Source organism: Ips typographus, linkage group LG7 (genome assembly GCF_016097725.1).
Source record: "Ips typographus isolate SLU linkage group LG7, UJ_Ityp_2.0, whole genome shotgun sequence".
Classification (NCBI taxonomy): Eukaryota; Metazoa; Arthropoda; class Insecta; order Coleoptera; family Curculionidae; genus Ips; species Ips typographus.
This window is the reverse complement of record NC_138428.1, coordinates 3,684,564-3,707,370: the sequence shown is the minus strand read 5'-3', so window position 1 is coordinate 3,707,370 and position 22,807 is coordinate 3,684,564. Positions and strand designations below refer to the sequence as shown.

The 22,807-nt window shown below is 35.7% G+C and overlaps 3 protein-coding genes across 4 annotated transcripts; 1 reads left to right on the top strand and 2 right to left on the bottom strand.

Moving 5' to 3' along the window:
• Positions 1–8: 8 nt before the first annotated feature.
• fw (CUB and Sushi multiple domains furrowed) lies at positions 9–14,951 on the bottom strand. Of its 2 annotated transcripts, none has more exons than XM_081983527.1 (18): positions 14,696–14,951; positions 9,631–9,807; positions 8,830–9,135; positions 8,653–8,775; positions 7,181–7,312; positions 6,285–6,443; positions 4,589–4,738; positions 4,153–4,329; positions 3,790–4,088; positions 3,505–3,739; positions 3,279–3,452; positions 3,045–3,224; positions 1,776–2,015; positions 1,528–1,707; positions 1,299–1,472; positions 1,065–1,241; positions 636–744; positions 9–583 (listed from the first exon to the last, which is right to left on the bottom strand). In XM_081983527.1, exons 1-18 carry the CDS (start codon positions 14,781–14,783, stop codon positions 313–315), a joined length of 3,351 nt encoding a protein of 1,116 aa, XP_081839653.1. In that variant the 5' UTR covers positions 14,784–14,951; the 3' UTR covers positions 9–312. The 2 variants fall into 2 exon arrangements, with proteins under 2 accessions (XP_081839653.1, XP_081839656.1); XM_081983530.1 differs by having other exon boundaries at positions 14,683–14,869.
• A 1,194-nt stretch (positions 14,952–16,145) lies between these two features.
• LOC145731827 (major facilitator superfamily domain-containing protein 12-like) lies at positions 16,146–19,586 on the top strand. Its single transcript, XM_081983816.1, has 3 exons — positions 16,146–16,330; positions 16,958–17,243; positions 17,880–19,586. Exons 2-3 carry the CDS (start codon positions 16,987–16,989, stop codon positions 19,018–19,020), a joined length of 1,398 nt encoding a protein of 465 aa, XP_081839942.1. The 5' UTR covers positions 16,146–16,330; positions 16,958–16,986; the 3' UTR covers positions 19,021–19,586.
• A 26-nt stretch (positions 19,587–19,612) lies between these two features.
• LOC145731831 (twisted gastrulation protein homolog 1-A-like) lies at positions 19,613–22,668 on the bottom strand. Its single transcript, XM_081983822.1, has 5 exons — positions 22,468–22,668; positions 20,987–21,214; positions 20,725–20,925; positions 20,451–20,667; positions 19,613–20,371 (listed from the first exon to the last, which is right to left on the bottom strand). Exons 2-5 carry the CDS (start codon positions 21,201–21,203, stop codon positions 20,275–20,277), a joined length of 732 nt encoding a protein of 243 aa, XP_081839948.1. The 5' UTR covers positions 21,204–21,214; positions 22,468–22,668; the 3' UTR covers positions 19,613–20,274.
• Between the last annotated feature and the right edge of the window lie 139 nt (positions 22,669–22,807).

Sequence of the window (22,807 nt, the reverse complement as noted above, 5' to 3'; positions counted from 1 at the left end):
AACACTCATTGTATCTACTTAAATATATTATTTTATTTATTTATACATCTTCGTACTTACAAAAAATTTATATACACACACATAAGTTATGTTCAAAATTTACATCACCACTTTAAAAATAGTGAAGGGGGCATCAACCGCAAATAATAGAAAAAAGGTACCATCACACTGATCCCAACATAACCGTCAAAAAGTGTCTACATAGGTAACTTTAAAGGTGCAGAAAACAAAGGTTGCAAACACACACATTCACTCAAATTTTTCATCACAGCTTACTAAAAAAAAACAACAACACTAAAACAGTAGTGTTTTTTATCGTACTGCCACTCCATTTATTGTGACTACGCTCCCATTTGTTCGGCTTACAGGTTCTGGTTCGTAGGTACCGCTGTCTCTTCTCCCCCCTTCTTCATAAGGGGCGTCGTACATGTTTTCGTGGATGTTTTCGTATAAGTTTGGTTGGCCTGCAGTGAATCCGTTCCGGTCACTTAGAGTAGCGTAACTCATCACAGCAGCGTTTCGTTCTTCTTTTCTTTCAGCTCCTTCGACGTTTTCCTTGTTTTTTACTGTCACCGGCTTACGACTGCAACGTTTTTTTTCTTAGAGGGAACGAGGTTAAGTTTGGAGGTACTTACAGTTTGAGGTAAATAATTCCCAGGAGGACCAGAAGGAATACCACCACTCCAGCTCCTATTCCAATGCTGGTACCCAAGTTGGAGTCTTCTTGAGGTTCTTCAACAGCCACTGAAATGTTTATGTTACAGTATAAGCAACATGGTTTATGCAAAAGTTGTACATGTTAACGCTTCTCATTTTTGAATTTAATATTTAAAATTTTAATTTTTTTATGCAATAGACTGGAATTCAAATAAGAGAGTTACGAATGCAAAAAAAGTTTCTATACCTAACAAAAAACCTATTCATACTTAATAAGTAAGTATAAAGTAAATCTTTACGGTAATGGAAAAAAAAATCTTAAAACTTTCACCACAAAAAAACAAGTGTTCTTTGGTGTTCAATTAGAGACATCCTGTATACTAATGCACCCAGTGTACCCTACATACTTTCACATCTTGGTTGGTCACCAGACCACTGTCCGTTATCCAGACACTTCCTCAAATACGGTCCAATTCTTTCAAAAGTTGGTATACAATGGTACTCAATGGCGCTGTTGTACGTGGTACCATTCATAATGATCACCCTGCCATTGTCTATAGAGCCCGGATGTCCACAATCCACGGCTGGAACAATAATACAGTGATAAAAAATCAAGCACGTTGTTTTAAAAGTTAACTTACGCAAACATGAAGGAGCCTGTCCACCCCACACCCCTTTTTTCAAACAAATTCGGGTGGCGTTGCCTTGCATCATGTGTCCTCTGGGGCAGTAGTACTGGGCCACGCCTCCTACGCTATGCGTGCTCACCCTGTAGTTGACGTTGGCAAAAGTGTCAGGATCTTTGCATTGAATTTCTGTCACAAAAATTAGAGTTAAAGCTGCGGGAATTTGGTTTTAGGGTGGTAGTACCTCGGCATATTGGAGCGTCCGAGCTCCAGGTACCGTTTTCTAGGCATAACCTTCGGGACACCCCGTCCAGTTCGAAATTAGGGTCACAAGCGTAGAGTGCTAATGCTCCATAATAAGTGGCATTGGATGGTAAGGTCACTACTCCATGGGCAATTTTCTCAGGGTTGCGACAATCAACATCTACAGAAATGATAATGACAGTTAATAAACATCTTAAAAATGTTCCCTACTGAAAAAAAAACACTTACAAACACATTTTGGTACTTCACCGCTCCATTGGCCACTGTCCTCGCAGGTACTCAACGGTTCCCCTACCACTTTGAACCCTCGTTCGCATCGGTACTTGGCCAAAGCACCTATTTTGTACGATGAGGCCCCCACATTTGAAGACTCCGCTGTTCTTATCAACGTTCTACCGTACATTCGGTCATTGCCGGTTACGGACAGAATGCTGTGTTCTGCCAAAACTGGTTCGGGACACCTAATTTCTGTGGACAAAAAGTATCTGTTGGTAACAGAGGAGTTACTAGAAGTATGTAAGGTTCAATTAGTGTAATTAAGTGAACTTGACTGTAAAAATGTATGCACAAATCTAGTCTTTCCTCCGAACAAAAAAAGTTATTAGGTTATTTGATTTTTGTTGTTTTTCTCATTGATTTACATCGGTACTAAACTGCTCTTCAAAAAGAATGGGACAGCAAAATTTGTAGTCATTTTTGAAAGGCAGTTTCTTCAAATTGATTCACTCGATTTTAATATTTTTTTTTGCGAATTAAAAGGTATTCCTCTTTCTGATGACCTAAATAAGCTTTTTGAATGTTTTCACGGATCCGAGTATACAGGGTGTGACTTAAATTGGGTAGTTTTAAGTGTAACCTTGCTAATCCCATTTTTTTTCCACAAAAGATTTAAAGAAATCGTTAAATTTTAAACAAGAAAATTAAAAATAACCCTATTTTTGAAATTTTGCAATAAAATTTGCAAACGGCCCTTAATCACCAAACTGGCGAAAACGTCTAAAGATATTGACCACAAGGGATTTTGAAACATAAATTTTTTTATTTTTTGACTGCACCTCAGTATACCCGAATCCGTGAAAACTTTCAAAAATATTTTTTAGATCATCAAGAAGAAAAAAATACCTTTTAATCCTCAAAAAAATTATTAAAATCGAATAAATCAATTTGAAGAAAGCCGCTCAAAAATGACTAAAAATTCGTTTTGACGAGCAGTTTATAATTTGTGACAAATGTCACGTTATAGAATGTTTTGACTAAATTTTAAAAAAATACCAAAACCTTATTCTTCATCAGGAATTTCTGAACATAAACTAACATTTCCTAAATTTGACCAACCAATTTTATCATTTTCTGATGAATAAACAGCTGGAGAAAAACTTTGCTAAAATGGCAGCTTTCAGCTTGCTGCTGCTTCTCTTGACCAATCAAAAACTATCCACTGTGCTGAGATTGCACATACATGGACTTTTCCGCATTAAATTGACGTGTGACGTGTACCTTCACATTTGGGTGTGGTTCCACTCCACTGTCCAGTTTCCATGCAGTGTCTCTTAGAAACGCCATTCAATTTGTAGTTCTTGGCGCACGAGTAAGTCAAGGTACTCCGTAAATATGTGGTGCCATTGGTGTAGTGCACTTCACCGTAGAGCATTGTAGGAACTTTTCCGCAGTCAATATCTGTATAAACGTCATTTAGTTTAGTTTTTCGGGTCTAGAGGACGTTTACCGTACATTCGCAAGTGGGAGTGGTGCCGGACCACTCTCCGTTTCTTTGGCACATGTGATTGGGTTCTCCTCGCAGTATATGGCCGACTTCGCAGTGGTACTCGATGGCAGAATTGACATTGAAGTCCACGCCTACTACGTAGCTACCGGAGGGTACTTCCGGTTCCTCACACGTAATCACTGCATTGATGAATAAGTATAGGGCTTAACGGTTGCAGTGTCTTTTACTTACGTTCACAAAATGGTGCATCACCAGACCATTTTCCTTCTTTGGTACATTTCTGAACTTTTTGCCCATCCAACCAGTAATCCTCCTGACAATAATACTCTACAATGCTCTCCACGGTGGTGGTACCGTTGCGAAGCTCGTACCTGCCGTAGTCAATATTGGGTGGAGCCCCACAATCAACATACTTGCACGAGGGGGCTTTGCCGGACCACTCTCCTCCAAGACCACAAGACAAAACCTGCAATATTTTCCTCTATCTTTCTTCTTGTTAATTCAAAAAAGACTCACTCCTTCTCCAGAAATAACATAACCAGGTTGACAGGTATAGGTGGCTGTGTCCCCTGCCCGGTGTCCGGATGTATGGACTACTCCACCGTGTATATCCGGAGGATCGGGACACCAGTCAAACAAACATTGAGGCGTGGAGTTAGTCCATTTCGCGTCATCCCCGCAGGTTCTAATCTCGTGTCCAATTAGAGTGTAGTTTTCGTGGCACGTATACACCGCCTTGGCTCCGTGGGAGGTTCGTTGGTCTTGTAAAGTCACGGTACCATGCTCTAGGTTTGGTAGAGTACCACAATCCACAACTAAGTTGTTAAAAAATCCAAATAGTTTTTACTATTTACATAATAATAGTTACGACAAACTTACATTTACACGTGGGGGCCATTCCTGTCCAAAATCCATCCATGCTACAGGTCCTGTTTCCGCCCCCTATTAACATATGCCCCTCGGGGCATCTGTACCCTATTGTAGCCCCTACACTGTAGTCGCTGCCAATAATTGTGGTGTTAATCAATTTGTCAGGGCTGCCACAAGAGGACGGCACTGCAAAAGCAATTACTACTACTGAAAACACTTGTTTGTCTAGTTATCGGGTTTATTACGAAACCGACTACAAGAATGCGGTTAAATATTCATTGGATTGGCTTGGCAATTTAACATTTTGCAGAAAATCTTTTACAAATTCAAATTTATTTACTTTTTCACTTTTACATGTAGGACAGTAAGCCGTGACCTCTTCGAGGATGTTAATAATATAAACTTGAAAGGTTATTATTGTTATAATGTGTGTGTGCGTCATTACCGTGCTGACAAATCCAATGCAAGTAATCTAGATTGCATCCTACGTCATTCCAAAGCCACCCACGTCCTCCATCAAGTACCACGCAGTTCTGTTCGCCGTTGTAATTGTTGGGTTGGTCTTTGCCCCATGATGGACGTTGCACCAAGTCACCTGTAATAGATGAATGATGATTTTTATAAAGGTCCTACAATGAATAAAAAAAATCCAAAAATATTTGCAACTAATCGTTTCTCTTTAGTGGAAAATGTCAAAGAAAAAAGTTGTAAAAAACTGTCTACAGGAATAACAAAATGAAAATAAACACGTAAAGTGGTACAGCAAGACTTCCTTAGAATTAAAAAATGGGGAACTTAAAACCAACTATATCAACAGTGTTAAGATTTGAGGATGACAGAAACTGCAAAGAATGAATTTAGGAACAATACAAATCTTTCTGAAATAAGTCAAAACTCTGTTTGAAGAGGGTTTTCAGATGAAACCTGTAGAACCTTCAAAATTGAAATACACTTGATGTCGTTTAGGGTGAAACAAATTATACATTTTTGACAAAGAAAAAATTCGAGGATTTGCAGTGTTTCAGTAAGAAAACTCAATAATATTAATCTGCAATTGGTTATGTTTTTATTTTTTAATATAGCACGTAGAAAAATTTTACTAGTTATATTAATTAAGTGGTGTAGGTGTAGCAAATGAAATAAACGTTTACAAACATTTGCACGATGCAGACAATAAATCAAAGTGAATTGCACACGAAACCCAGAGGGGCAAGGATGTTTTTTATACAAAACGGAAATGTCAGAATCGAGATTTGGAAAGTGGGTTACAGGCAAATACTGCACCAGCAGCAGTTCGATTGTTGTCGATATTTTTCTTATCAAAAACAAACAATACTGAGCTCAGTTGAAAATTTTTAAATTTTAATAAGGGGTGTAGCAATCCAATCAAACATACTTTAAATTACCGGTCATTATAAATGAAAAATTCTCACACTTGCAAAGCATACTAACGAACTTGTGCAATCGGATTTCCAATTAGGCAGCATTAATTACCCTTTTAAAGTCTGCAAACAAGCCCGTTTTGGTAATTGAATAAATAAAGCTCAAGTTATCTTTATTCGTATCGTTTTTCTGTGATTTAAATAATTTATAGTAATTAGTAAACTCGGAACCAAATGTGAAGAAAAAATTACAGCAGAATTTCCTGAAATACACTTCATCCTGAACGAAGAAAAACCAAACAACCCCAAAATTTTAAATAAAAAATTTTTCAGTTTGACTAAATTTACTTGACAAATTATTGCATGGTAACATTAACATTTAGTTATCACTTTTTTTCGATTGTTCCACTGAATTCATTTACTGATGCCTGCCATTATTGTAAATAATTGTTTAATACTACTTAAACATTACACAATTTTTTTTTGTGTTAGACAATAATTTATTTTTTATTCTTCACGTCACTGGTGCTTTCTTTTAGATTAGCACGCCACTGTTTTATTGTCTCGGTAAGTGAATGTTTCTATACCAATTTTCACGTACGTTCTTGATCCATTGGGAGTCAATAACCATGTAATTCGCCAACAAACAAAAGCGACTTTTGTAATCGTATTATCGGGTAAAAGCTTGCAAATAAATCACTTTCACTTCGATCTAATGCACGAATTTCAATGTTGCAACTGTTTTGTGCATTAACTTACCATTAACCCATTTCCATGTTCTGGACGTTAATCCCGGCTCTTTTTGCGCTCCGATCCATACCAATTGGGTTTTGAGGTTAGGTTTGCGTCTTTCCAGTTCGGCGTACAAGAAGGATGTTTGTCCTGGACTCATACCGTGTGCCAAGTCTCCATTATGACCTGTTAATAGAGAGTTTTAGTAAATATTCACTGTTTAAAAATAGTTCAAAGTAATAATTGTTCACCCTGTATTAGAAATCAACTAAACGTAAAATGGTCTAGTCAAAAACAATCGAATCAATTTTTGGAACTACTGATGGTACTTATTTCCGTTAGAACCGTTTTTGCTTCCAGTATACAGGGTGTGTTGGTTTTTGGTCACCCTGAACGAAATTTTTCAGATAGGACTTTTTGCTCAACACCACTGAAAAGAGGAGCTCAAGACGATTAATTTGAGTGGTTCAACCAGCTTGAACTAAACAAAAATAACCCAGTTACAGTGTGTTCAAATTTCAAATCACAGTTTATTTTTTTCTTGCAATATCAGAAAATCTTCTCCGTTTATTTCCAATAGTTACTACTGGAAACAGTACACTATTACATCTTCAGGCTGAATTAATGTTAAAAATTACAGTTATAATTGATTTCATTTACATCGCCACAATTGAGTTCAAATATCAATTCAATCAGTCTCAATTTAGTTAACAGTGTTAATGAACTGTTTTAGCATGAACATTAAAACAATATAAACTACCATTAACTGGATTTACCTCGTCTTAACTGTTTTTGGTTTTACTGTCCCAGTGTAAACTTTTTTAAAGCGGAGGCTGTACACTGAGTCAACGTTTGTTTTATTAATTTAGTTTACTAATACATAATAATAATTTATATGCAAAAAAAAGAGAGAAAAACATTACCTTGACAGTAGGCTCGAGCTTCTTGAAATGAGCCACCTCTGCTCACTCCAAACTCGTAACAGGTGCGTGCAAACGCGGCCAATTGAGCCTCCTCAGGGGCGTCCTTAGGGGCGCATCTGTCCACCGAGAATTCTGAAAATAATTATCGTAATTGCTTTAATACCAGTGTAATAGTGAAAGTGTTGTTATTTTTGAAAGTGACAGTTACATGAACATTCAAGTTCAGCATACTAAATACAATGATTTCCTGTGTAGGTACAATTCTTGATTGTAATTAACCGTCAGTTAACTGGACGTTAAACTGATGGGTCTAAGCCGTAAGTGGGGGATGTTAACTAATAATAACGCAGATGACCATGAAAACGCGCGTTATACATAGTTATGCATAAAAACAAAGATTGTGCTCGGATTGTTAAGTTGCACAACTAAAGTGGATAATAACTTTTAATTATAACCACCTTGAAAATCTTCAACAAATTATAATAACATTGCAGGGTTTCTGGTCTAATCGCCTGTCAAACTCCCAGAGATATCAATTATTATCTCATTCAATAATGCGGTTTTATTGGTAATAAAAATCACTCCAAAGCCAATTAAAACGCTTCCTTTTCGGTAGCCGGGTAATTAAATATGATTACTGCATATTACGGAAACTTTCACCTAGATGTAACCGATTGTTTTTTTACTTCTTTGGGTTTGGGTACCCCTTGGAAACGGTTCTGGCGCGTTTAGTAGCATTGTTCTGCATTGAATCGATTATTGTATGGACCGATTCCCTTTTACGTTATATCGATTATTTAACTGGCTGTTACGATGGACTGTAGAAATTTTTTTATTTAAACACTCTTAAACGGTCACTCTCTGTTTGTTTAGTACTCGAGATTTGTCCAGTTAAGCGTTACAAACCAATGAACTGAGATTGTTTGCTTTGTGATGCTTTTGCGTTTTTTTTTCAGGAAATTGTCGTAATTTAGTGACAAAATTGAGAAAAAAACGGTTGCTTGATAACTAAATGAAGCGAAAGTGTTTCATAGTTGGTGATAAATTATCAACCAAGTACAATCAACTGTGAAAAAGTCGTAGAATATGTCTGTGTGTCTTCAAAAATTAAAGAATAAAAATTAAAATCATCCCCATAAGATTTACTCCTTGTTTTACAAGTTTGTTCCTTTTTTCTCTTAACTTTCAGATTATTTTTATATTTTTGAAGTTTACAGTGTATGCTAAAAAAACTAAAAAAATTCCTAAATTGTCTACAACTCAATATCTTCAGTGTATTGTGCAGAAGGTTCTCACTTCTTGACTTCTTATCAGTATTATAAACAACGACTTTTATTACTATATTAAAAGATATACTCAATATTTTTATGCAGATTATACATTTCTTGAAATTCAAAAAACCCATTTTTCTGTCTTAATATTTGCACAACGGTATACTAAAGCTCATATTAAGGTTATGTCTGGAAACTTACCATCTGGTGTAAACACTTCAACTTCACACAAAGACAAAGACCCTTCCACTCCAACCAATTGCAGAAAAACATACTGACCAATCAGTGGCCTGGCACAGGTAAAAGTTTTTGTGGACCCTTCATCTGAAAGCCCCATTTAAATTACTAATTTTTTCTTTGCAGTAAAAAATAACTCACCAATCGTACCGGGGAACCAGGCACACAAAGGGTTCCTTTGCAAATCAGTGCTACTATTCCCCACTCTAATCTCCAAGTCTTGTAAGGGCTGATGACCACAGCACCCCCTGGTGGTGACCCTAACCACTTTAACGGCGTACGCTCTGAGCAAGTCGACCTGCCACCAGGGACTCGCCTCCTTCTGAGTTTCTGAGCATTTTTTGGTCTCGTGATCGCTGCTTAATTCGCCATCGTTGGCGTTGAGGGCGCTACCGCCCCTCACTGTCGTCGATTGATTGGCTGGTTTCCGGAAAGCTATGTTCACTCCTGTTTCACAAAAATTTGTTTTTAATAACCTTCATGTTTGTAATTGATGGCTGCGGCCCTGAACTGATACTCAATGTAACCAAAAAAAAAAAAATAAAACTAATAATTGCAGCGTGAGAGTGTGTGTCGATAACATCTTTGTTCTTCACGTATCTCCTATTGAAATCTTCATGGCCCGAGTGTATTTTTTCGGTTTCGAGTACTTTATTGTGTGTAACACAAAACGGAAACGTGCATGTGTTGTACTAGACACTTTAAAAATCAAAAGAGTTTTAATTAAATCCTTGAAGAGGAAAAAAGAAAAACGTTAAACCATGGTTATATCGTGATTGTCGAAACTTTGAATTCCACATGTGCAGTATTTGTATAACAAGCTGAAAGTTGCTTTTTTTGACCATGTGTTTTTAGCAGGTCAAAAAAGCAGCTTTTAGCTTAGAATAATGCTGTGATTGACGCAAATACTATAAAAGATATTGATTTTCAGTAATTTCTTACCGCAAAAGGGCATTTCGCCCGCCCATTGGCCGGAAGGCGAACAGGAAATCTGAGTATTTCCAAACGTTTCGTACCCTTCATCGCACCGGTAGGTTGCCACGGTACCAGGTAGAAGAGAGGGAGAACTCAATGTCAGTCTGGCGTTCAAAGGTACAGGAGGATGACCACATTTAATTTCTGGAAAATATTAGTCCAACCAATAAAATCATTTTGTTTAAGTAACATGAAAAAATGCACTTTTTGGCACAATGAAAGAAAAACAAAAGAACAACGCTACAATTTCTTTAATCAAATTCAAACACGCTCTCGATTGTATTATAATAATATGTTCACACGAAACTTTCACTAAAAAATTCCACATATTTTTGTATAAAACCTATATGCATTATAAAAAAATTATTAGTTTGGTTTTATATGCAAATTGCAGATAGAAAGTAAGCCAAGTGTCATCGGGAACAAGGATGCAGCCGCGTTGCTCTCTTCTCTAGTAGGGAAAGTGTTCGTTGATATTAATTGGTCACGTGAAGTGAGTATTTTAGTCTGTAATAAATGAATTGCAACTGCAATTCTGTTGGATCAGGAAGTGGGTTAAGCGCAAAAATTCCCAATTGGAAAAAAATAGCGATAATTGGTTCTTATATTGTGTTGTCACGTATAGAGGCCTCGCCGTTAGGTTCTGACCGATGTAAACACAGTCTATGTCTGTCGCATATCGAATCGGGTGCTTAATTAACCGATGTAAACCAGAACGTGTGTGTCTTAGACTGGAAACAGGGACGGCTTCTGTAAAATTATCCATACAAAATCGTTGACAATTTTATTCCAAAACAATGCAATAGACGAAGATAGCAATGATGATTAACCACTTCTTATCAAATTAATTTCAATAGCCATACTATGATAGAGGTTGTTATTTTGAAAAAACATATTTTCCTAATATGGAAATTGAATTTTGAAGAATTTTTGATATGGAAATGTAACTTGGTGGTGAAAATTTCTATAATGCAGCAATAACTTTCGTTTTAGGAGTTTCTGACCTAATCGACTGTTGTAATCTCTCAGTTTGCCTATTTCTGTGTTTAAGTAATTCTAATCAACAATTCGCCTCTCAAAGCAATTAAACAGGATCTAGACGTATATGTGTCCATTTATTAAAATTCAATTTCAGTAGGTGGCTGGTATTAGAAAGTAAATCGATCTAATATAGGTTTTGATCAGGGTCGCTTGACCAAAATTAGCCAAACTTTACGGGCACGTTATAAACGCAACCGACACTAAAAACGGACCCATCGCGGTCATAATGATACGAAAATGTCCATTACAATGTCGTAAATGTCGTGTCGAACAATACATTATGTCGTCATGAGAGTTATCGTGCGAATTATTTCACGGCATAGGAAGTCGTTTATCTATCATCGGCGCTATGGACTAATATTGAGTTTGGAAACCGGTTGCGGTGGCAAACTAGTCCATCATCAGTGACAATTTCGAACAAAAGACTAACGCTTCTTAACGGAACCGGCGTTTCTAGATCAACCGCGATTTGGTTTTATTCGACCGAAAGGATTCGGTTTTGTTTTAAGAGTTTCTTGGTCTTGATTCACGTTAATTAACGTTAAATTAGATGGTTTTTAGACTAACCAACTTTTCTTTTTACAGAAGAGTTAAAGAAATTGTTGAATTTTAAACAAAATAAGTATATTTTTACAAATTTGTAATAGATTTTGTCAGAACAGTCTAATTGCCAAACTTACCAAAACGTCCAGAGATATTGACCACAAGACTTGATTAAGTGTTACATTGCATTTCAAAATTATTGAAATATGAATTTTGTAGAGAAACCGAAAAATGGATATTTGTTGTCATAATTTGTGTTCCATCCTGTATAAATAACGTGTTCAAAAAATGGGCAACCAAAACTTTTGTTTCTTATTTAATTTATATATTATTTTTTTATGCTTAAGGAGAGCTTTGCAAAAAATATACAAAATCAGTTTTCACTAGCAGAACTCTAGAATTCAATAAAGCAGCTTATTTTAAGACAAAAATTTCTAATGGCCTTCTTCTTGACATACAGGGTGTCTAAACTTTGCCAGAAGAGCAAATAAAAAAGTAAAAATTTTATATTTCTGTGATAATTATTTTCAGAAACTTTATAAAACGATTAGACATAGTAAAATACTCTACAGATGAAAATAATTCATGGGAAACAAATTCCAGGTTAGGAAACATTATTGATCCTTTCACTTTAAAGTTCCCCATAATAATTTTAGTACTGTCAGTCAAAAACTTGCCTGGCAGATATGATTCAACAGAACAACTTAGCTTAACTTTGTTTAATAACCAAATTCCACACAAAAATAGGTTAGTTTTGAAAAACAATTTGCATTTCAATATCACACTTAAATTTATACTTTATTTGCAACTTTGAACCCTTATTAACTATCAATTTAATAAGCAAATGTTTAGGTGCGCGCCATTACGCAAAGTGCAGCAAAAAAATGAAAACCACCTTTATAATATCACAAAACCAAACCCGAAGGTTGTTTGGGTGCGGTTCTTTATGTACCATGCTCATGTCTTTATAAAAATATGGTTTCTGGGTCTTGGCGTTTGTTATTGGTATAATAGCGCGTCAAGGTCGCAACTTTCAGGAAACATTACCCAAGTTTAGCACTTGTTTACGCGTCTTTACCACCGCGATTTCCAGACTTAGATCCGCTCGATTTACTTCAGCCATATGGCAAGAAAGCGTTTTGTCGAGTTTTTTCGATGATATCGACTGTTATTAATTACGATAAGTAGTAGAAAATGCGGTCTAGTTGTTCGTAATTTTTAGTGAAATTGCAATTCCTAAACGATGCATGTGTTAAAAGAAAGTAGGATAGATTAAATAGCTTTGTAATTTTAATCTCGAGTATTACTAACGCTATTAATATATTTCAAGTGCCAATGTCTAATTAATATACACTACAGTCAAAGCATTTGTGTGCTTTTACCATTTTTTTCAGAGATTTGTTAGTTGACTAGTTGATTCTGGAAGTATTAAATGGGTCACGTGTTTGTTTTTACAATTTTTAATTAGAATTTTGATACTTTATTTGATAATACTTTGAATAAAAGGTTCAATTTCTAGTCATGTGACCGGTTTTACATCTTCAGAAGGTTTTGACAGTAGTTTTTCAAATTACAACTTAGAGCACTAGCTTCAGAAATTTTCATTTGTATCAAAAAAATTAAGACTTGATAAAAATGCTAATTTTGTCATCTAAAATGACAAAATTGCCTTTCCTTGACTAATAATAAGATTTTATTATTTTAAGTATTTTTTCTTCAATTTTGCAGGTATTTATGTGTAGAATTGTTGTTGGGTTAGGTATAGCGACAAATGCTAATTATTGCTTTATTAGATTTGATTGGTTGTACTAATTGTTTTTTTTTTCAATAAACACAGCGACTTTCCTGGATTGAATTTGTACTTTTAGATCAGACAAAATCCTAGAAAAAATCTTGATCTACTAGACTTAATTAATATTAAAATATACGGGGTCAGATCCCAATCATCTAACGCAACGTCCATACATTGTTGTGGGCATTTTTTCACGACCCATTGCCTGGGCGAATATTAAATAATAAGTAATAAGAAAAAGAGCGAATTGCAAAACCGCCATTTGCCCAACACTGGTTGGCACCATTTGAAAAGGTTTTTATTCCGTGACTGTTTTATTAACAATTCGAAAAAGGAAAAACAACGCGGCACTTGCGTAATAACGCTTCGTACAGGTTTGCCATCAAAGAAAAATGGTTGATTACATACAATTTAGTGTTCAATGTTTAGCATCTAACTGCTTCTTTTGCTAGTGCGTTACCCACTAACCTAGAATGAGCAGGCAAAAAATAAAACACAATACTTCAATCATTATTGCTAAAAACAATGTGTTTGTACGACTTTTTGATCCTACTTTTTTCACTCCTTATTACTTCATAAATATGGGACAAAATTGAGGTTAATTTGAATACTACAATAATAAACCATTTCTAAAATTTGATTAACACATTTATGCTAAATACACACGTACAGTTAACTTGTTTGCACAAAAACGATCACTCTGAACCGAAAGGTTATTTGCCTAATTGACTGTTGAACTCTCCCAAAATAAACTTATGGTGATGGTGTATTGTTGGGCTAAACAGGTAATAAAACCCATTTTTTACACTCTATTGTTGTCTAAACTTCCGTAGGCGGTTCAATAGGAAGTCTTCAACTATCTGCAATGTCAACTAACCTTCAAATTGAACTTATTTGCTTCTTGGCGCTTATTAAAGTCTTTATCGAGGAATTTCTGCTTTGAAGGTAAAATTAGTGCTATTAAAGATAATTAATAGTCAACAGTTTAAACTTGACATTGCTCCACTGTGTCTATTAATTAAGTAGTAAGTGTTTTAGGGTTAAAATACTCGTTTAGAATGTTTCTCTTTATTTCAGACTGAACTTTGAAAATTCGAATCAAAAAGGTAATTGATTTTAAAAAAACAAAAGTTCTCCTTATAGGAGTTAATTTCAGTATGACAATAATATCCACTTTAACTTGCATACATTATTCTTAAATTGTTATGGTAAAGAATATAACATCCTTTATTAAAACAATGATCACGTTAGGAATTGAAAATAATTCTTTTTTTTTGGGTTTTCTTGTATAATTTTGGTCAACCCACACGGATCACCAAATTGGCTATTCGGGTTTGCAGCCTACTCGACTGTTGAAGTCTCCGAGACATCAACCAGAGGCAATTTGTGTAAGCAAACCGCGTTCATTAAACTGTGTCAAACCGTGTTTCTCATACATTCTGCTAAAAAAATGTGATTATTAAAGCATGTAGAGTTTGAAGGTCGGCCCAAATAAGGCCACCACAATTTGGTAGAGGGGTCATTAGGGTCATTTTGTGGTTTTGCCATTATAGTAATTATTCCAAACATTTTGTTAGAGCCAATGAGAGCATCTTGCTCTTCTTTTTAAGTCAGTAATTCCTGGTTTTTGTGCATCCACTCACTTTTCGTACTCACCTTGGCATTTAATCCAATTCGCGGCATACAAAACCAGAACAGTCACCACCAAAGTCACCCGGTTTACACCGCACCAAATTGAACGCATTATTTTAGTCAAAAATTAACGTACACTTTCGAATCGACTTAGAAAAAAATCGTTAAACCACCTGCCACCAAACTTTCAGTTTGCTTCATGGTCGCGCTTGGTAGGCTACCAAACGGGTGGACGCGCGCGTATTTTGTCGTGGTTCGCGACGGTCTGTGACCGTGCAGAAGAATTGAAAGTTGAGGAAGGCGGTTTCTCGTTATAGTCGAAGAAGGAGAAGGTTTAAGTGATTTCTTCCGTGACGCAAGCCTTATTGTTTTTGCTCAAGTCTAGCTTAAAACCCGGTAGGTAAATTAAATGTTTAGAGTTACCTGAAACCATAGAGTCCTGGGAAGTAAATACTGCTAAGTTTCTTGGCTTTGTTTAAATTTAAAAGTGAGTGTAACAATTGTCTTAGTTGCTCTGAAACCAAAAGCAACGCGGCATCATTGCTGTCAGTATGGCAACGCCGTTAGTAAAGTGTCAGTGAGATTGATGACTTGCCAGATGTCAGTTTTACAACAAAATTATGTATATACAAGCTGTTTGTATTGTTCTCTTGCTGCTGTAATATTTAGAATAACCAGAGAAATAGTAATAAAGTGTATTCATGGGTAAACTGAGTCTCTGGCTGAGTTTAGTAGCTATTTATTCTAACAAAAATAAACTTTTTTATGAACTGTCATTTGTCAAGCCACAGAATGTTACATCCATTGACTTGAGCACCGCCCTCTATACTAGAAAGCTTAAAATGTCACTTTTAATGGCGGCGTTAGGGGTTTTCGTTTTATACACAAACGTATGCAGATGCAGTAAAAAATATGTTTTTTTTTTATTGTTTCGTGTAGTTGATTTCAAGTTGTGAGTGAAAAATCAAAAAAAAGGTTCATTCCTGATCCGGATATGTATAGATACTCCTTTTTTATACACAATTAAGTCCAGCTTAAACAAATTGGTTAGAACATTTGTCCTGGAAAGTACAACAAACAGCAAACTAGTTTAAACACTGTTCAATGTAAGAAAATCTGTAAATCCTTGAAACTAGGTAAGCAAAACTGGTAAATGGTCTGGTAAAAACTGGTAAATTTCCGCCATATTGAAATTTTTGACAAGCACCTTCTAGGCTTTCTAGTATAGTAGGCGATGACTTGAGGCGTATTTTAGCGGCAGTACTAATAAGTGGAAACTTTCAAAATCAGATTTAAATTATTATAATTATCTGGAAAAAACTAAATTAGTTCCAACTAAAAGGCAATACTGTATTACAGCAGTAAACTAGTAACTTTTGCCAAGTCTGGCAACACCACATACAATAAATATTAAAGTCTGTCAACAGTGTCACTGTTGTGGTCATTGTCACTGTCAGACTGTCAGATCTCAAAAAACAGATGATTGTTGCTGAGTCAACAATACCACAACACAAAAGCTCTATCACCACTTTTTCCTTCAGGACTTTCCATAACAAATAACTGATGACAACAGAAATACAGAGTGAAATTCAGTTTTCCAATAGTTTGACTACGGTTTAGTGCCCTATGGTGGGCAGTGTTGCCCTTCTTAACCTCCAGGTTTGTACTTATGCATAAGGCTGTTTTGTGCTCTTAGCTATAAAAGAAATATGCAATTTTACTGCATTTTCTTATTATTATACAAGTGATTGTACTTAATTTTTGTGTTGCGGGAATATTTCTTTATATAACTATTGAATTTAAATATGTCAACCACATTCACATTAGATTTGTCTGGGTTTCCCCTTGTTTTTGGTGTAAAGTAAATAAAATGCTTTTAATTAGTCTTAAACAATCCATTGTACTATTTTTCCCACTGATCCACTGGCCCAAACTTTGTCATTCACCCAATTTGTAAACAAATAAAAAAAAAACTGTATTTTTATGATTCAAGAACATTCCACAGTAAGTGAATCAAGTAATACTGATTTAACATGTGACCAAACAGATAAGAGTAACAAAAGCTGAATGACCTATTCCTTTAAGATAATCATTACCATATTTTCATCCAAACCCACACAATCAGAAACTGGCTAGTTCCCAGTCATCCTTAAGATAAAACTGTTTGCATTATGATAGCATTGTTTTTGCATTAAACTTATAATTTCATTTTCACCATGTCTTTAGGTATCACTACATCACAGCATTTAAAGAAAACATATTATCAAATAAACACTAAACTTTCAGATGAGGATACACAGCCACTAATACCCACCATGGAACCTTATGATTATTCAGAAGTCTACCAAAGACTGCCCCTCTGCACCTATCTAGCTTATGGGATGGGTCACATTCTGAATGATGTGTGTGCTTCAATGTGGTTCACCTACCTGTTGGTGTTTATGCATTGGGTTCTGGATTTTTCCAATACCCAAGCTGGCACTTTGCTGTTAATTGGTCAGGTGGCTGATGCTTTGTCCACCCCATTTGTTGGGTATTTTTCAGATCAAGGGGATAATTTTTGGATATGCAGGTGAGTTTTCTATCATATTTTTTTTGGAAATACTTATGTCATTTTAGTATATTAATTTCTATTATTTATTTTTATTACTTCTGCTTAAATATTTTAAATGTGCTTGTTGTGTGGGAGCTGTTATTTACAGTCCCTAAAACTAAATTCAAATGGATACAGCCAACTATATTAATGTGTCTGTTGCCACCATATTTCAAAGTGTTTAGTAACAAGGTATCACTATTGCTAGTAGATTCAGTGATTTTAATAATAATAATAAGTGTGTTAAAGGCAGAAACAAGGTCACTAATTTAGAATTAAATTTTTTTTACCATATAATAATTAATTTTCTGGAATAAGGGAGTTTTTAGGAATCATCCTTTTAGTTAAATCCATTCTTATGTCATTTGTCTGCTTGATCTTCATTGATTCAAAATCTGCATTTCAATTGATACAATACCTTGAGGTCATTTAGTAGTCTCCTATTGAAAAATGGTGAAGGTTTGTTTCTGTTTCTTCAATTGAAGATAGTTCAAGAATTCTTGTGGCTTCTGAAAGTAAGTGAAAAGAAGTTTCAATAGATTACCTTTCATATTGCTATTATTACTCTAATTTTTTGTACTGTTTTTCGTATCTATGAAAATCCTCAACTTTCAGATATGGAAAACGAAAAACCTGGCATTTGATCGGAACGATTTGCGTAATCTGCACCTTCCCCTTCATATTTTCGGCGTGTATAACGTGCGAAAACGCCTCGAAATCGAGCCAAATGCTCTACTACTCGATGTTCATCATCATCTTCCAGTTCGGTTGGGCGTCCATCCAAATCTCCCATCTCTCTCTCATCCCAGAGATCAGCCCTAACGAACACGACCGTACCAAATTGACGGCGGTGCGTTACGCTTTCACCGTGATCGCTAACGTGTTGGTGTACGTGGTGACTTGGACGGTTTTGCATTTGGACGGTAACGACAACAATCAAATCAACTCTTCGGACGGTAGTAAGTTCCAGTACATTGTCTTCAGTGTGATGGTGTTTGGGGCATTCTGTTCACTCTTGTTTCATTTGTTTGTCAAGGAGAACAGCACTAACTCGGAGTTTCAGGATGTACGCGGCATCAAACTGCGTACAGACTTTAAGGAGCTGTTCTCAGACATTCAGTTGTACCAAGTTGCTGCCAATTATATGTGTTCTAGATTGTTTGTCAATTTAACTCAAGTGTTTATAACTTTATATTTGCATGAGTCTTTGAGTATGGTGGCGAGTGCTTTGGCTATTGTACCGTTAATTATGTACCTGGGCAGTTTAGTCACTTCGTTGATCGTCGGACCGATTAATAAAGGGTTTGGTAGGAAAATCACCTACGTTTTCGGTGCTATACTCGGGTTAAGTGCCTGCGCTTTTATACGAATTGGTAGGGGCGTTCTCTACACTAAATATTTAATTTATTTAGTTGCTTCTCTTCTCGGTTCAGCCAGTTCTATCGTACTGGTGTCCAGCTTGGGCATCACCACAGATTTGATAGGGACGCGGACTAATTCAGGGGCGTTCGTTTACGGTATTATGAGTTTCGTGGACAAACTGTCAAACGGAGTGGTGGTGATGATTATACAGGGGCAGCGCGACGGCAGTACCAATTCGTGGTACTATCGGGACGTGTTGACGTACGTGTGTGGGAGCGCCGCTTTTCTGGGCTGTGTTGCTGTGATATTTATGCGAAAACCACCGATCGTAAACGAAGCCGCGCAGGATTTGTTAATTGCCAATGACGACGCGGTTGATAGAGCCGTCAATTGAGCTATAAGTAAATAAATTTGGTATAGATGTGGATAATTTGACAAGTTAAGCTTAAAATTTGTTGACTTATTGTGTATGACTTGCCCCTTGTATATGTTTGTAATGTGGACGTCATTTTGATTTTTTACAGCTCTAATTGTACGCATACTAATATCAATATCCTTATTCAGGTTGTCAAATTACTTTAAAATGTTTGTATTTTTCATGCAACTTAGAGTACAATTTATTAAATAATATAACTTAAACTATTTTCCAATAAAGTGAGCTTGCAAAATTCAAAATGGCGTCCTTTCTTAGACAAAGGTAGATTAACTATCTTTAATTTATTAATAATGTATTATATAGTGCAATATGGACAGATCTGACTTAATAGAATTATATAAATTTTTTAGGGTGTCCTCTTGCATTATTTGTTGAACAAAAATTGTTTTTTAATTTGCTTTAAATGCATTATTTGGGACACCCTGTTTGGCGCATTATATTTATTGACTTCCTCAAGTTTTATCCAAAAGTATTTTTGTAACTTTACTCTAAAAGAAGTATTATATTATTAACGTCATCAACAATGTTTTTGATTGATTGAACAACTAACTACAATAATAGAAGAATATTTATTGGGTCAAAACAAATACAAACTCCTTTGTTGCTGTTAAACTCCCCATATCACTGTACAAAAATTTACATTCTCTATTTACAACCTAATTAGGTACGAATATAGTAAAGCTGACTTAAGCCATTTTAAATGCGCCTATATAACTTTTTTCTTTTAGTAAAATACCGCTTATAATATATTAAAATATACATAAAATAAATTATGTACACAAATAGTCTGGACGGCAACGGTAAATTTGAATTTACCGCCCGCAAACTGTTTGTTTCAACGACAAACGTCAAATCGTATGCTAAGTCTACATGTGCAGTATTGGTGTAAAACCCAGTACAGTTTGTGATTGGTCAAAAAAAGCTGCTTTTTCTTAAGCAATAACAAACAATGAACAGTGCACTGTGTTTTACGCAATCACTGCACATATGGACTTACCATATTACAGTCCTGGTTGTCAAAACCAGGTTTGCAGAGACGTGAAATAATCAGATTTAGGGCCATTCTATACAAACGGCTAAAATGCCACCGTTTTGTAGAGACAAAATCATTAAAAAGTGTCATTTTGAACTCTTGAGATTTTGGTATACTCTCATTTTTGTCGCAACAAAATGGTTTCGTTTCAGTCCCACGTGTATTCAGGCCCTTATGGTCTACTCAATTAAATCCTCGTCTGTTTCCCCATAATCCAATTCGTCTTCGTCTATGCTGTTCTCTTCAATGTCTTCAATAGTCGGACAAGCGGAACATCTACAAGAATTTATTTTGATTAATTTCTAATTATTTCGAATTTTTAAACTTTGTGCCTTTTATGGTGAATTGAACTTACCGACTTTCGTTAATCCCATAATTGATACATTTATCACCAATACATTCACAGCATCCATCGTGGAACCATCTATAACTAGACGCACCCATCGATTGACAGCTACTTTTACACTTGGCAACGCTCATACACTGAGACCAAAAGGCAACAGTGCAATTGACTGTGTAAATATCCGGATTGGGCTTTTCAGGTAAAACCTGTTGTTCTGGGATGTTTTGCTCTGCAACCGTACAAATGATTAGTTCACTGCCAGTGTATAATATTGTGTTTTACTCACGCATTATTAGTTTCACCTCTTTTTTGTTAGCGTACTGACTAATATCGATATCGATTGGAAAAATAGTGCTGTTCCATCGATTGAAAGTGTCCGGACCTTCGGTCAAGGCTGTGAACAAACCAGGCGCACTCTCTTGAAAGTCCTCCACGTTGGATTTTTTATTCAAGGCACTGTCGCTAATGTTGGGTTTTTTGCACATCTCTATTATAAACCAAAAATGTTATTACACTTTAATCTGCCAGTTATAAAACAATATACTGACCTACGCAAGAGCAACATTCATAAAATAAGTTTCCCAAACAAGCATTACAGTCCTTGCAACAGGTGCAATTACCGGCTTTATAGTCACAGTTACAGGCCTTGGTCAGTAAGCACTTGCTTACAACACTACCGCAAACAGCCTCGTTACAACTAAAGGTGTTGACGGATAGGTGTCCAATCAGGATGAGCAGGATCGGGAGTATTTTAAGTCCCTCCATGATCTTAACACCTATTTTAGAAAATAATTGAACTTAAATGAGTATATGTATAGTTACAGCGTTAGTAGTAGTGCAGGCGTAGTATACTGTAAATGGGTGTTTTCCATTTCCTTTTTCATTGTTTGACAGATGAGCTCCATGTATTTAAGATTGTCTTTTTCTGTTGCTGTATACCTACAGTTAAATTTAATACTATTTATATTTATACTATTTTAAATGTAACAGTTGATCCATATTCCACATTTAAAACCACTTTTACAGCTAATTTAGACTGACATTTTCAATAAAACCACAGTTTTAGACTAAAAATGTGTTACCCTAAAATAAAATGTACTTATAATACCATAAGATAGTACTAAAGCACAATGTCCTTTGATAACTTGAATGTAGCAGCTATTGCTACGGAAAAATATCCCCTTTAACATATTCTAAATGACTTTGAAGGCTGATTTTGAATAGAAACGGCGTTTAGAATGAACAAATGATGTACTAACTAGATGGTTGTGGTAGACGATTTTGGTTACCATTGTGACTGAGTGGAATTAAGGTATTATCACTACACTTTATGCCCTGAGAGGCATAAAGAGATATTTTTGGTCAAAAACATCTTAATGAATTGCTGGTACATCAAAATTACAAATACTTTACTTTGTATTGCGCTAAAAACATTCAGGTTTTCCATCTGTACATTTTTGCAAAACAAGTGTGAATTCATTTATATAAATCAAATTTTTGTTTAGGTAATTTTCAGACAGCATCCTGAAAATGTTTATTTGGTTACTGTTGCAAACATGGGGATTTACAGAAAATAGCGTGAAAGTGCGCATCAATTTTTCTATTTTTCATTATTAATTAATTATTATATGTTAATTATGATTCGGTAAGAGTTAAAAATAACGTTATTTTTACAAGTGTTCAATGTGTGCATACACACGTTTCGTGTTATGTGATTGATTGATGCCCAACCAGTAAGAACACACGTATCAAGTATGTTTTAATTAAACTGACGCTGAGAGGCTTAAAATAGGAGCGTGATTAGTTTAAATTGCATTTTCTCAGTACGTAGCGCGGGTGGCCGGAAACCTTCATCAACCGAAAAAATTTGAATTTCATATATTATTAAAATAAATTAATAAGCGAATCATCATCATTAACATTCTTGACCCAAGTGGTACCGTGTACACCTGCACTACTAAAGCTTCTCTCTCTTGCTAATAAACAAACATACCATCAGGTGCTAAGTACTGAAATTTCAGGTACCTACCTAGAAAAGCTCTTCAATTGTTTGGTAGTTTCTTAAGGCGTGCGTTTGATTTTGGTTCCTGTCGGATCACACAAGTATCCACACTTCGCACACATACAAAACACACACGCGATCCTCCCGATTTTCAGGATAACACTGAAACGCAAGGCTGTGAGAGAATGCTAGACTGAGTGTTGTCGAATTCAGGTTTTCCCTTGCCGTCCGCGTTGAGTTGCCGCAGTCGACTTGACTTCGACGTCTCTGGTACGGTATTTCTGTGGTACCTTTTCGAACAGGGGCGGATTTGGTACTGATTTTTATTTTTAAAAATCGGGAGTAGTGATGACCCGTTTTGTGTTGA